Source organism: Marmota flaviventris, chromosome 1, assembly GCF_047511675.1.
Source record: "Marmota flaviventris isolate mMarFla1 chromosome 1, mMarFla1.hap1, whole genome shotgun sequence".
In the NCBI taxonomy this organism is placed as follows: domain Eukaryota; kingdom Metazoa; phylum Chordata; class Mammalia; order Rodentia; family Sciuridae; genus Marmota; species Marmota flaviventris.
This window is the reverse complement of record NC_092498.1, coordinates 203,466,593-203,479,343: the sequence shown is the minus strand read 5'-3', so window position 1 is coordinate 203,479,343 and position 12,751 is coordinate 203,466,593. Positions and strand designations below refer to the sequence as shown.

Sequence of the window (12,751 nt, the reverse complement as noted above, 5' to 3'; positions counted from 1 at the left end):
TGCAAAAAATAAAAAAATTAAATAGTCTAATAAATAAAAATAGTAGAGAGAAAAGTCAAGCATTCATCTTGCCTTTTATAGATGTTCTCTAGTTATTGAATTAAGAACAGTGTTATAATTTTTTGCAACACCTAAACAAATTAATAGATCGGAATAGTCATTATCAGTGGCTACCAATATCAAACACAGACTCTACTAATTGTGCCTTTATTTATTTATTTAATTTTGGTACTGGGGGTTGAACCCAAGTGTGCTTTACCTTTGAGCTACATCCCCCAGTTCCTGTTTTTTATTTTGAAACAGAGAAGTTGCTGAGGATCTCACTCACTGAGTCTGACTTTGAACTTGTGGATCTTCCTGCCTTAGCCTTCTGAGTTACTGGAATTGTAGGCATGTGCCACTATGGCTTAGTTTTTTGTGTCTCTTGATGAAAGGACACAGTGCTAAATGTGAAATTGTTTTACTAAAAGAAATTTTGCCTCTGAATTAGATCTCTAGTTCTAACTTACACATTTGTAGAAAAATACAGGAAATGGGAACTACGAGATGTATTTATCAAAATATGGACTTTGGGAAATTGTAGAACAAATGGTTTGGCTTTTTAAATAATTCACAAGAAAAAGAGAGTGACACAATTATAATGTTTGGGATAAATTAGTTAAAAGGTATTTGAGATAATAGGGAAAATTTGAATACCTAATGGATATTTGATGTTATTAAGGATATTATGGTTATTTTTATGATATTATGGTTGTTTTTAGAATGTTTTTAGAAAATGTTCTTAATATCTAGATATACATCCCAAAAGGCTGGTATTACAATTGTTTCCTTTTGTCTTCGGTTTTTTTTCTTCTCTGGGTTTTGAGGGCTGTGCCTTGCACAAGATGATTTCTGATTATTAAGAAACCAATAGTTAAAAGGGTGGAAATTTCAAATAAGGTACAAAACTCTATTAAACCCCCCCTCCCATTATACCTGTGTAAGTTGGTAGCTTCTGGTTTTTATACTAAAATAGACATAGCTGGAGAGGTTTTTTGTTTGTTTTGGTGGTGGAGATTGAACTCAGGGATTTGTGCATGCGAGGCAAGCACTCTACCAACTGAGCTATATCCCCAGCCCCTTGGAGAATTTTTTTTCATATTTAGTCCTTTGAGTGCTGCCATATGAAAAAAATTTAATTCCTCTACTTTGTCCAATTTGGTTTCAATAATTGCTACTCTCGTGGTGAAGTTGTTTCAGATATTCCTTCAGATATTTCATGCTTCATGTTTTAGAACTTAGTGAACTCTGCAACTGATTATTTGATTATAAACCAGGACAAATGCCAGATGGCCATTTTCTATTCTAACTGTCTGCTTCTTATGTCATATACTGTCCTATCATATTCTGTGTAGGACTCTATTCTTTCCCTCTGTACTTGTATTGTCTATTCTCTTTGAGGAAAAGGAAACTGGACATTAGGTGATCTTTGTAAATCCCTACTTGATTTATTGAATAATTTATTTTTGTGTCTCTAATTGTTAAGGTCTTATACTAAAGTCAGTTTACTTTTTGGATGCTCCTTTATGTTGTCTTCAGTTGCATAGGTAGTTTCTGCCCAAGCCTATAGACTTGCTTCTGTGTTCTTTTCTATCACTCTCCCTTACCTCCATGGTTACAATTGATTATTGTACTTGTTACTACAGTGTATCATTCTTATATGGTAATAACTTTTAATGATGAAGTATTTCCTTTTTGAGTATCATGTAATCATTTTATACTTGGTTTAATAATCCATTTTATTTGTTTTATGTGCCAATTAAACATTTACATTTGTTATAGCTGCCTAGCTATATAAGCAATTTTGTTCTTAGCCCAAATATGTATGATTTCTTATTTTCAAAAATTAGTATTCTCATTAAATGGAGAAATCACTCTTTAACTTGTTGCCTAGTTTTGTGTAACAAGTAAAAGAAGACTGGAAGAAGAATGAATTTTTTAAAAAATAATTTTTAGTTGTCAGTGGATCTTTTTATTCATATGTGGTGCTAAGGATGGAACCCAGGGCCTCACACATGCCAGGCGAGCACTCTACCACTGAGCCAAACTCCAGCCCCAAGAATGAATATTTTTAAGAGCTAGTTTTAGGCACTTCTGTTAGTAGCAAGTTTGTTGGAGTATCTTAAAACTAACCATTTTTTTCTCTTTGTTTTAATTTCCTTTAGATCTGTATGATTCTTATATGTAATTGTTATATTGTTGACATTTTTATACGGTTTACTTCAATATAACTGACTTCTTTTCTGTGCTCTTTGAACAGCAAAGAAGCTCAGAAATGTTTCTGTGGGTCAGCTAATTGCCGGGGTTATCTGGGAGGAGAAAACAGAGTTAGCATCAGAGCAGCAGGAGGGAAAATGAAGAAGGAACGATCTCGTAAGAAGGATTCAGTAAGTGTTCCATCTTTCCTTCAACTTTCATAGTAAAAATTTTTAAGAAGATAAATAGCTTTTCTGATTGAAGTTTAAAAAAATCATACTACTTTACTGAGAAATCCAGGATCAAAAGAGATATTACTAGATAAGAGGCGTGATTGACTATTTTTATTTCAGATTCTTAGAGATTAGAGTTGGGAACTGAGAACTATTGAAGTAATCTTGAAAATACCAGAGCTAATAGATATTCAGAACCTGTAAAATTCAATACAAATAAAATATTTGTCTTTTCTGTTATATACTGTCCTATCATATTCTGTGTAGGACTCTATTTTTAAGTCTATGTATTTCTAATTATTTATTATACACTTGTCATCTGTTTGGAACTCTAAACTTCTTTTTTTTTAAACATTATTTTAATTATTGATGGGCCTTTATTTATTTATTTATACGTGGTGTTAATTAAGACTTGAACCCAGTGCCTCACACATGCTAGGCAAGTGCTGTACCACTGAGCTCTACACCCCAGCCCTAAACTTTATTTATTTTTTAAACTTTATTTATTTATTTGAGATGAGAGACTTGTATGTTGCCCAGGCTTGCCTTGTACTCCTGGGCTTAAGCGATCCTCCTGCTTCAGCCTCCTGAGTAACTGGAATTATAAGCATGAGCCACTATACCCAGTGGAATAGACAACCCAAGAAAGGAGTTTTCTCAGATGGTCTTTTCATTTAATGAAACAGTAGTTGATATGTTTTCCCCCTCCCATTTTTTTGAAAAACACCTGTCTCGCCTGATGAGTAAGGATAGTATCGTATTACTAAAAGGACTCTCAACTGGGACAAGGACTTTGAATTGTTTTTAAAGATTTCTCCTTCTGCCCTGGACATGATCTATAATCCCAGCTGTTTGGGAGATTGAAGCTGGAGGATCACCAGTTCCAGTCCAGCCTGGGCAACATAGACCTTGTTTCAAAATAAAATGAAAACAAAATCATAAAAGCCCAAATTACCATCTTCTTTTTTTTGGAGGGGGGGTAGGCAGGGGGAGCAGGTACTGAGGATTGAACCTAAGGGCACTTAACCACTGAGCCACATCCCTAGCCCTTTTTTGTATTTTATTAGAGACAGGGTCTCACTGACTTGCTTAGTGCCCCTCTAAATTGCTGAGACTGGCTTTGAACCTCCTGCCATAGCCTCCCAAGCCACTGGGATTACAGGCGCATGCCCCTGCACCCAGCTTCTTCTTTTTTTATTTTGAGGACCCCTTTACTAGAGCCCTGTTTTCTTAAAAAAGTATAATCTTTGTATACCTGACTGGGTCCATTTAAAAAAAAAAAAAAAAGGAAGCGTATTTTAAAGGCTGATCCCCAAATGTATGAATCTTGGTTGAAGGGCTGTGCAGGGGCTAAAGTTTAGGGCATTAGTCAGCAATGTTTCTCATGAAATTGACTCATTCTTGGATTTTGGAGAAACCAATACTGTTAAGAATTATAAATGACAATTTTATTTGTGTAGATATGGAGATAAAGCACGAGTATGCTGAAAGTATGATGAGTAAGAGATGATGTCAGTAAGTGCAAATTAACTTCAGGGAATTATAAAAAGTCTGAATTCTATAAGAAGATATGGTTAGCACAAAACATTGGAAAGGGCTACTTAAAAATGCAGAAAAGGACAGTATATGACAAATACCCATATTTTTTACCACCTAAGATGAACAAATTTTTTTTATTTTTTGTTTTTGGTTGTTGATGGACCTTTATTTTATTTATTCATATGTGGTACTAAGAATCAAACCCAGTGCCTCACACATGCTAGGCAAGCACACTTCCACTGAGCTACAACCCCAGCCCACAAATGTTTTTTTGAGTACTGTGTTTACTTCAGTTTTCTTTTTAGAGAGCATATATGGTATAGCTGTATGCCAGGTACTTGACTTATTGACTCGTTTAATTAACTCTTAAATTAGATATGGTCATTTTCCCCCTTTCACAGATGAGACACTGAAGCATGGAGTTTATAAGATCACCTCATGTCTCTGATCTTAACTATTATGCTACAGTGTAGTTGACTAGAGAACAATCCCATTGCTTCTCACCTCTGAGAAAACTGTGTCCATATTAGTCAGTATTTCTGTGTTTTAAAATATTGAGTTGCAGAGTTTTTTAGAAATGATAAAGCACTGGGGCTGGGGTTGTGGCTCAGTGGTAGAGTGCTCACCTAGCATGTGTGAGGCCTGGATTCAATCCTTAGCACCACATAAAAATAAATAAATAAAATAAAGGTATTGTGTCCAACTATAACTAAAAAACAAATATTTTTTTAAAATGTGTGTGTATATATATATTCGTAATATATATCCACATTTTGTTTTTTACTCTTATTTTTGAATTTGATCAATGTTGATACAAATAGATAAAAATTACATACATATGTAAATAATAGTTACTTATTTATTGGTACTGGTGATTGAACCCAGGGATTGAACTTGCTAGGCAAGCACTTTACCATGAAAGTATGTGCCCAGCCCTTTTAAAAAAAAATTTTTTTTTGAAACTTGGTGTTGCTAAGTTGTCTAGGCTGTGATCCTTCTGCCTCAGCCTCCTAAGTAACCCCTATTTGTAATTGCCATAAAGTTTTTCATTGTTTAACAATTTATTTACATATTTTACTGATGGACACTTACGTTTCCAATTTTCCAGTGCAACAGTGAATGTTTATGTCTCTTTTGCATGTTTTTAAAATAAGATATATACATGGGGGCTAGAGATATATGGGGGCTAGAGATATGGCTCATTGGTAGAGTTCTTGCCTTGCATGACCAACACCCTGGGTTCAGTGATCCTTAACAATGGGGAAAAAGATGTATACATCACTGTGGTGTCCTTAGCCTTCTTTTTTGGGAGGGCGGGGGAGGAAAGGGTGGTTTACTGAGGATTGAACTCAGAGGCACTTGACCACTGAGTCACATCCCCAACCCTATTTTGTATTTTATTTAGAGACAGGATCTCCTTGAATTGCTTAGCACCTTGCTTTTGCTGAGGCTGACTTTGAACTCTTGGTCCTCTTGTCTCAGCCTCCTGAACCACTGAATTATAGGAGAATGCCACCATGCCCAGCTTCTTACTTAGCCTTCTTGATTTGACTATTTCAGGAATTTTTTCTTTAAATTCCATAAAGATTGCTTTTGTTGTTAACTCTAGTTTCATGTGATTGACAGTTTACCAGAATAGCCGTAAAATAGTCACTAGACATGACCTTAGTTCGCATCTTCATAAGAACTTTCCAGTGGCTGTTTTCTGTTTTCAGAACTTATATAATAAACACATTTTAAAAACTGTTTTCTTTTTGGTAGGAATCAGTCATGTACTGTTATGATTCATAGGCAATACTATACCCATTATTACCTTTATCAGTTAGCTTACTGAGGCCTTGACAAGATTTAAGGACAACTCCAGAGAACTCAGATCTAGGTATTCCAGTGATTGGTTTCTTTGTTTATATGATGGTAATGGTGTGTCCATTTCAGGATAGGCTTTGGTGCTTATGAACTGAATTAGATATAAATTGTATCCAGTAATCATAGGTTACTCCACATGTGAATTTGAAGTTACTCTGTTCAGAGAATGCATATTTTGGGTAAACCTTTGCTGTCATAGAGGAATTAGCCAGGAAGAACCTAGGTTCTTAGAATGATGTAAAAGATCATTTGACCTTAACTCTAATAAAGATTTTAATACTAGTTTAATTTTACTTGGGTTATTTCCTGCTGAAATTCCCTATTGTTTGTCTAGATTTTGAATTCTGCAGTTTCAGTTGAGCAAAATCATATAAATAGCATCTCTTGAATTCCCAAGAGTGAGCCTTGATAAAGCCATGGAAAGGGGGCTGGGGCTATAGCTCAGCAGTAGAGTGCTTGCTTAGCATGTGTGAGGCCCTGGGTTCAATCCTCAGCACCACATACAAATGGATAAATAGAATAAAGGTATATTTATAAAAAAAAGATTTAGTTAAAAAATAAAAAAGCCGTGGAAAGGACAAGATAGCAACAGTTTGGAATATAGTTTTGCATGTATAAAAATATTAATAAAAATGTTTGATTAATGATTGCATTATAATAGTCTGAATAATAGTCTTGATTGGTAAGCATTAAAAAAAAAAAAAAAAAAAACTTTGCCCTAGCCAGGTGTGGTGGCTCACGCCTGTAATCCCAGTGGCTCAGGAGGCTGAGGTGGGAGGATCACGAGTTCAGAGCCAGCCTAGGCAACTTAGCGAGGAATTTAGCAACTCAGACCCTGTCACTAAATAAAATATAAAAAAGGGCTGGGGATGTGGCTCAGTGGTTAAGCATCCTGGGTTCGATCCTCAGTACAAAAAAAAAAAAAATCTTTGCCCTTATAAATGTACCCATATATAGGTCCTTAACAAAACTATAAATTCTTTTACAACGTGATTATCCTGTTAGGTATGTCACACACTAGGTGTTTAAATACTTGCTGAAAGTATAAGTCTATTATGACCCAATGTCATTTGTTGCTTATAGTTTGAAATTGCAAATGAGATATTTTTAAACTTCCCTTAGTCTCTGTTGAGTTTATGAAACAAATTAATTACTGATTTATATAATAAAGATGGTGACAAGCCATATGAAGGAGAGGAAATATTTGCTTTCAGCAGATGTCCAGAATACACATATTAGAGTCCCTACTAATCAGTAAGAAAAAACAACTAACATAAGAAAAATAGACAACTTCCTCAGATACTTCATTAATCTGAATAGCCAATAAATATGGAAATATGTTCAACCTTATTAGTAAGGGAGTACAAATTAAAAGTACTATTTACACACTTGCCAGATTGATAGAAATTAAGTTTTATCATGCATAATTTTGACAGGCGATCTCATACACTGCTTGTGGTGGGTGAAAACACTTCAGCATTATTTACTAAAAGGTGAATGTACGTGTACCATATTGATCCAGAATTTGTACTCATTGGGTGTGTAACCAAAGAGAAGATATAATATCCATCAGAAATCATAGCATGGCTTAGAATATCAGAAAAGTTTGAATCATTAACATTAGAAACATTTAACATTAGAAATGGATAAATTATACTATAATTATATAATGGAAAAAATAGTCATGAAAATGGCTGCATGCTACAACATGGATGATTCTTAAATCATAAGGTTGAGTGAAAGAAACCTATAGTAGTAAATCTATAAAGAAATTAAAGAACTTTCACCTAAAAAGTTAAGATAAATTAAATTATATCTTTTTTAATTGCTGCATTATAATTATATAGTTGTGGGATTTGTTGCAACATATTCTTTTTTTAAGAGTTTTTAAAGATGAACTCAATATGTTTATTTATTTATTTTTTATGTGGTGCTGAGGAACGAATCCAATGTCTCATGTGTGCGAGGCAAGCTCTCTACTGCTGAGCTATAACCCCAGCCCCTGTTGTTACATATTCATACATGCAAAATAAATTATTTCTAGAGCATAGGAAGGAGAGGTGTTCTAACTTAGAAGGATGCATGGAGCATTTATGGAATGCTGACAGTATTCCAGTTTTTGTTTTTGTCTTAAGCTGGGTAATAGTTATATATACAGGTGTTGCTCACTTACTGTTTTATTAAATCCATTTGTTTGCTAATACAGTGTGTGTATGTGTGTGTGTATATATATATATATATTTTTTTAATATATATTATATATATGTATATATGGTCTATTTCATCAAAAAGTATGTAAAGTAGTTCTTGAATTCCTTCAGGATAGTTCATGGGCAAAAATATTAATTACAGATGGTCCCCAGCTTAATGATATTTCAACTTAACAATTTTTCGACTTTGATCTCTTCTGGCAGCTAGTGATATACAATTCTATACTCTTCTGATGCTGGGCACCTATAGCAAGCCACAGCTCCTAGTCAGCCACTTAATCATGAGGATAAACAACTGATACTCTATAGTATACTATATCCTAAGGTATGAAATTCAGTAGGTAAGGTGTATGAAATACATTTTTGACTGAACGATGTTTTGAACTTACGATGGATTTATCTGGACCTAGCCCCATCATAAGTTGGAGACCATCTGTCCATCTGTCTTAAAGAATAAATGCTATCTTGGACTGATTAATATTTAACTGAATAAGTTTTCAAGTGCTATATACTTGTGCATATACGTATATTTTCAATATCAATAATTTATTAAAATATATCCTAATTCTTACATTTTTATGTTTACTTTAGTTATCACAGGTGCTTTTGGGGAGGTGGTGAACCATAAATAAAATTATTTTTAGTAAATATAAATTTATTTATTTATTTAGGGAGTTGAATCCAGGTGTGTTCTACCACTGAACTACATTCCTAATCCTTTTTATTTTTCATTTTGAGTCAGAGTCTTTAAGTTTTTCAGACTAGGATCCTGCTATCTCAGCTTCCCAAATATCTGGGGTTACAGGAATTTACCACCACACCCAACTGTCACTGTTATTTAAGCATAATATTTAAATCTGAAGTGCCCAATGAATATATGTAGATTACAAAGCATAGTTTGGAAGTAAACCTTTGTGAACATTTCCGCTTCTTTTTCCTTGTGTAGCCCCTCAAAGTTGACCACTTGTAATTGTGTCTCACTCCTTTGCTTTTTTAAAAATCAATTTTCTATGTATTTATCCCAAAAATGCATATTTCAAGATGCACAAAAATGGTTTAATATTAGCATGTAATCTTCTGAAGCTCACCTTTTTACAAGACCAGTGGATATTGTTGCATTTGGCTGCACTTGATTTCTTTCATTGAGGAATTATAGTCCATTGAGTGAAAACACCAGTTTATATTCAATCAGACCACATATTATTGGCAGTGTTTTGCTATTATGAGTGTTGCTTCAGTGAGCTTTCATATGCATCTGTGGCTCTTTTCTTTTAAAGAGGAATTGTTGAGCCAAGGGGATACAAATATTTTTCCAACTAATGTTTTTTGTTTTTTTCCTATAGTACTTTTCATCTAGTATAATTTGGCAGTTTTTTTCCTGTCTGGTTTTATTGTAAATTCTCCTGCACCTAAAATTATATTTGACTTAATTATATTTTTTATAGCAAAGAAAAATTTAATATTTTCTCACAATATGAAAGTGCTAAAATATGGTAGATGAATTATATGATTATTTAGTATATATTAAGTACTTGGCATAGTGATGAATGGTTTAAGTATATTTTATATAAATATATTAAAATCTGCAAAAGTGATATTGCTGTCTTATTTCACATAGGTTAATAGTTATATCATGAGTAAATTTTTGCATAGGTAAAAGGATTAATCTAGGTCCAAAGCCAATTATTGCCTGAGCTGAGAGTCATGCCTATGTATAGCTGGTACTTTCTCCCCTAACTCATGCTCTTTCAGTACCATTGAAAAAATATGCACACATTAAAAAATCAGTTCTTCAAATGTTTTTAATTTTATAAGAACATGCCTATGTCTTAATATATATAAAACCATGATAGAAAATTATAGGCCAGTGTAAATACCCCTAGAAAAATGGTTGTAAAATAATATGTCAAAGAATTATCAGCACCTGGATGATTTTATTCCTTACACTTTTAAAGTTTTCTGTAAAAAAACATGAGATTTTTATAATTAAAAGTGACTAAGATTATTTCATATTTACAAGTGTTAAAAGTTTATTGCAATAATTTGCATAGTCTACATTTTCATATCAGTTATAAAAATCTCTGCAAAGCTTATTTTTATTAAGATCTTATAAATCTTTATTTTTAATCTAAATCAAATCCCAGATCTCATTACCTGCATTTTTTGATACATATCTGATGGATGAATGAAATGCTTTTCAGATTGGTCTTACCAATTTAGATTTTCATCACTTTTTGACTTGGTAGTATCAAATTTTTTTCCCCTCCCTAGTCTAATAATATTTCCTAATGTGTTCTTACTTTCATTTTCCTAATTACTGGTGAGACTGAGCATATTTTCAGGTACTTTTATTGTTAAGTTAGCGAGGTTTTTTTTTTGTTTGTTTGTTTGTTTGTTTTATTTTTTTAAATAACCAGATATTTTTCTTTGCTGTGGTAGGTAGATGGAGAGCTAGAAGCATTGATGGAAAATGGTGAAGGTCTCTCTGATAAAAACCAGGTACTCAGTTTATCACGATTAATGGTTCGAATTGAAACTTTGGAGCAGAAACTTACCTGCCTTGAGCTCATTCAGGTGAACACTTAATATTAATTTACTATTTATTTCTGAATTTGGGTGAAACATTTAAACTATAATCCAGCTAATGAAAATAGTCTTGTTTTTTTTAATGGATTTGTAAGTTTTGTATGACTTTGAAACCTTATACTCTTAAAAATGACTGAAGAGTTTAATATTACTAGTAGAGCTTTCTCTTTTCTTCATGGCACTTTCTCACTTTTTCATGGCACAATCCCCACATTATTCCTATTCTAGTTATTTTTAGTGTATGGTCTCAAAGCAAGAAATTTTAACAGTAATCTCATTTATTCTAGTTTATTAAGTATGCCATAAGAAATCGAATGATAAAAAAGAATGATTTTTTTAAAAAAATAACAAAAGAAAGCATCCGAAAGAGAAAAAAGAAAATGATTTAAAGACTAATTTTTGTGGTTTTGTTTTTTCAGTAAAAATAGTAGATGACAATTTTTTCCTTAGTCATTCAGACTTGAATTTCATCATAAATGATCTTTTTATAATTTCCTACTTTTTAGGTAATTCCAGGTTTTCTATCAGAAAGGCATACATTTTACATATCAGAAAAAAAAATGTACTCCATTACTTTAAAGCATTTGTTAGTTGTATATTTCTGTTGTGTGTGTATGTGTGTGTTTTATGAATATAAATGAACTCTTTGGTCCTCTCCATGGCCTTCTTTAACACTCTCTCTGGTATTACCTCCCCATTATCCTGCATCCTCCTCTCTTTCACCATGAAAGAACACACACTCACAGTCCTGCCTGAAGTCTTTTCTGGAACGTCATGGGCTGTCTTTATTGTGGATTTGGATGGCAGAGCTTGGTGATGGCCGGGAAAGTAACCAGAAACTTCAAGAAGAGGTCAGTTTACATTTATCCTGCCTTTTTTTTTTTTTTTTTCCCCAGTACTGAAGATTAAACTCTACCACTGAGCTACACCCCTAGTCCATTTTACTTTTTATTTTGAGGCAAGGTCTCACTGAGTTGCTAAGGTTGGTCTTGAACTTGTGATCCTCCTGCCTCACTCAGCCTCTTTAGTCCCTGAGATTATAGATATACACCACTACATCCAACTTGCTTATTTCTTAAAACGGTCATATTGATTGCTCAGGTTAAGGATATGTGGTAACATCAGGGATTATGAATTTCGTACTATACTTACCATTGGCATTAATTAATAAAAATTATTACCCTCATATCATTTCTCAAACCATAACCTTTCATATTTCTTGCTAGTTTGTGAGTTTGCCCTCTGATTTTCCCTGTGATATCTACTTAAAGTTTGGTACTATGTAGCTGGGAACTATAACAGCAAGATATGATACTGTAGTTAAGTGAATGATCAGTTTGTTGCTAAGATCATAGTTTTAAATGATGGGAAATGATATACAACTTTTATTCTGGGGTTCTGAAAAAATGGTGAAGAGCTAAATTCTGGATTACAAGAATAAGGACATTCTGAGAAGCAAATAAGTCTATTAAAAGATCTAAAGTAAGATTGATTAGTATTATTGTTTAGTGGAGTTGTAGTTTTTACACCTTCCATGAAATTTCTAATTTGATGCATTGTTTTTTAAAAATCATAATTTCTGATCATCTATTTAATAAAACACTTTTAGAACCAAAAAACAACGAGGTAATTATTCTTGCCTCTATCCTCCTTCCCTGGGGTTTCTGTAGAACTACATTAGAGAGTACTTTGGTAGAAATTCTTGGATTTCAGAATGGGGGATGTGTCTGTGATTGAAGAGAGTGTCTCTTCCTGCTAGATAGCTATTTATCAGCAAAGGTTGAGGAAGTAATGTGAGACATCATTTAAATATATGTTGTTACATGTTTCCTAAGCCTCTATTACAGTCAGTTGGGGAACTTTATAAAAAACAGTATTCGGGTTAAGATCTAGTAGTGTATATATTTTTTAAAAAGCTACATAGGTTTGGGAACTACTGGCGAGAATATTATTCAGTCCCATTTAATGTTGTGAGTAGTCATCTTCTCTGCATTTTATTCTTGTGGATTAGACTTAATTAAATAGTTTTCCTTCCTTTCTAAAGGAAAATAGTATTATCTTAAATAGTTATGTTAAAGTCAT

The 12,751-nt window shown here is 33.2% G+C and overlaps 1 protein-coding gene across 2 annotated transcripts in view; it reads left to right on the top strand.

The window, feature by feature from the left end:
• Setd2 (SET domain containing 2, histone lysine methyltransferase) overlaps window positions 1–12,751 on the top strand; it is an 84,877-nt gene that overhangs the window by 18,285 nt on the left and 53,841 nt on the right. For both annotated transcript variants that reach the window (XM_027932172.3, XM_027932173.2), the window contains exons 7-9: window positions 2,300–2,426; window positions 10,523–10,657; window positions 11,401–11,520. In XM_027932172.3, the coding sequence (XP_027787973.2) occupies window positions 2,300–2,426; window positions 10,523–10,657; window positions 11,401–11,520 (382 nt within the window). The remainder of the gene's footprint in view (window positions 1–2,299; window positions 2,427–10,522; window positions 10,658–11,400; window positions 11,521–12,751) is intronic.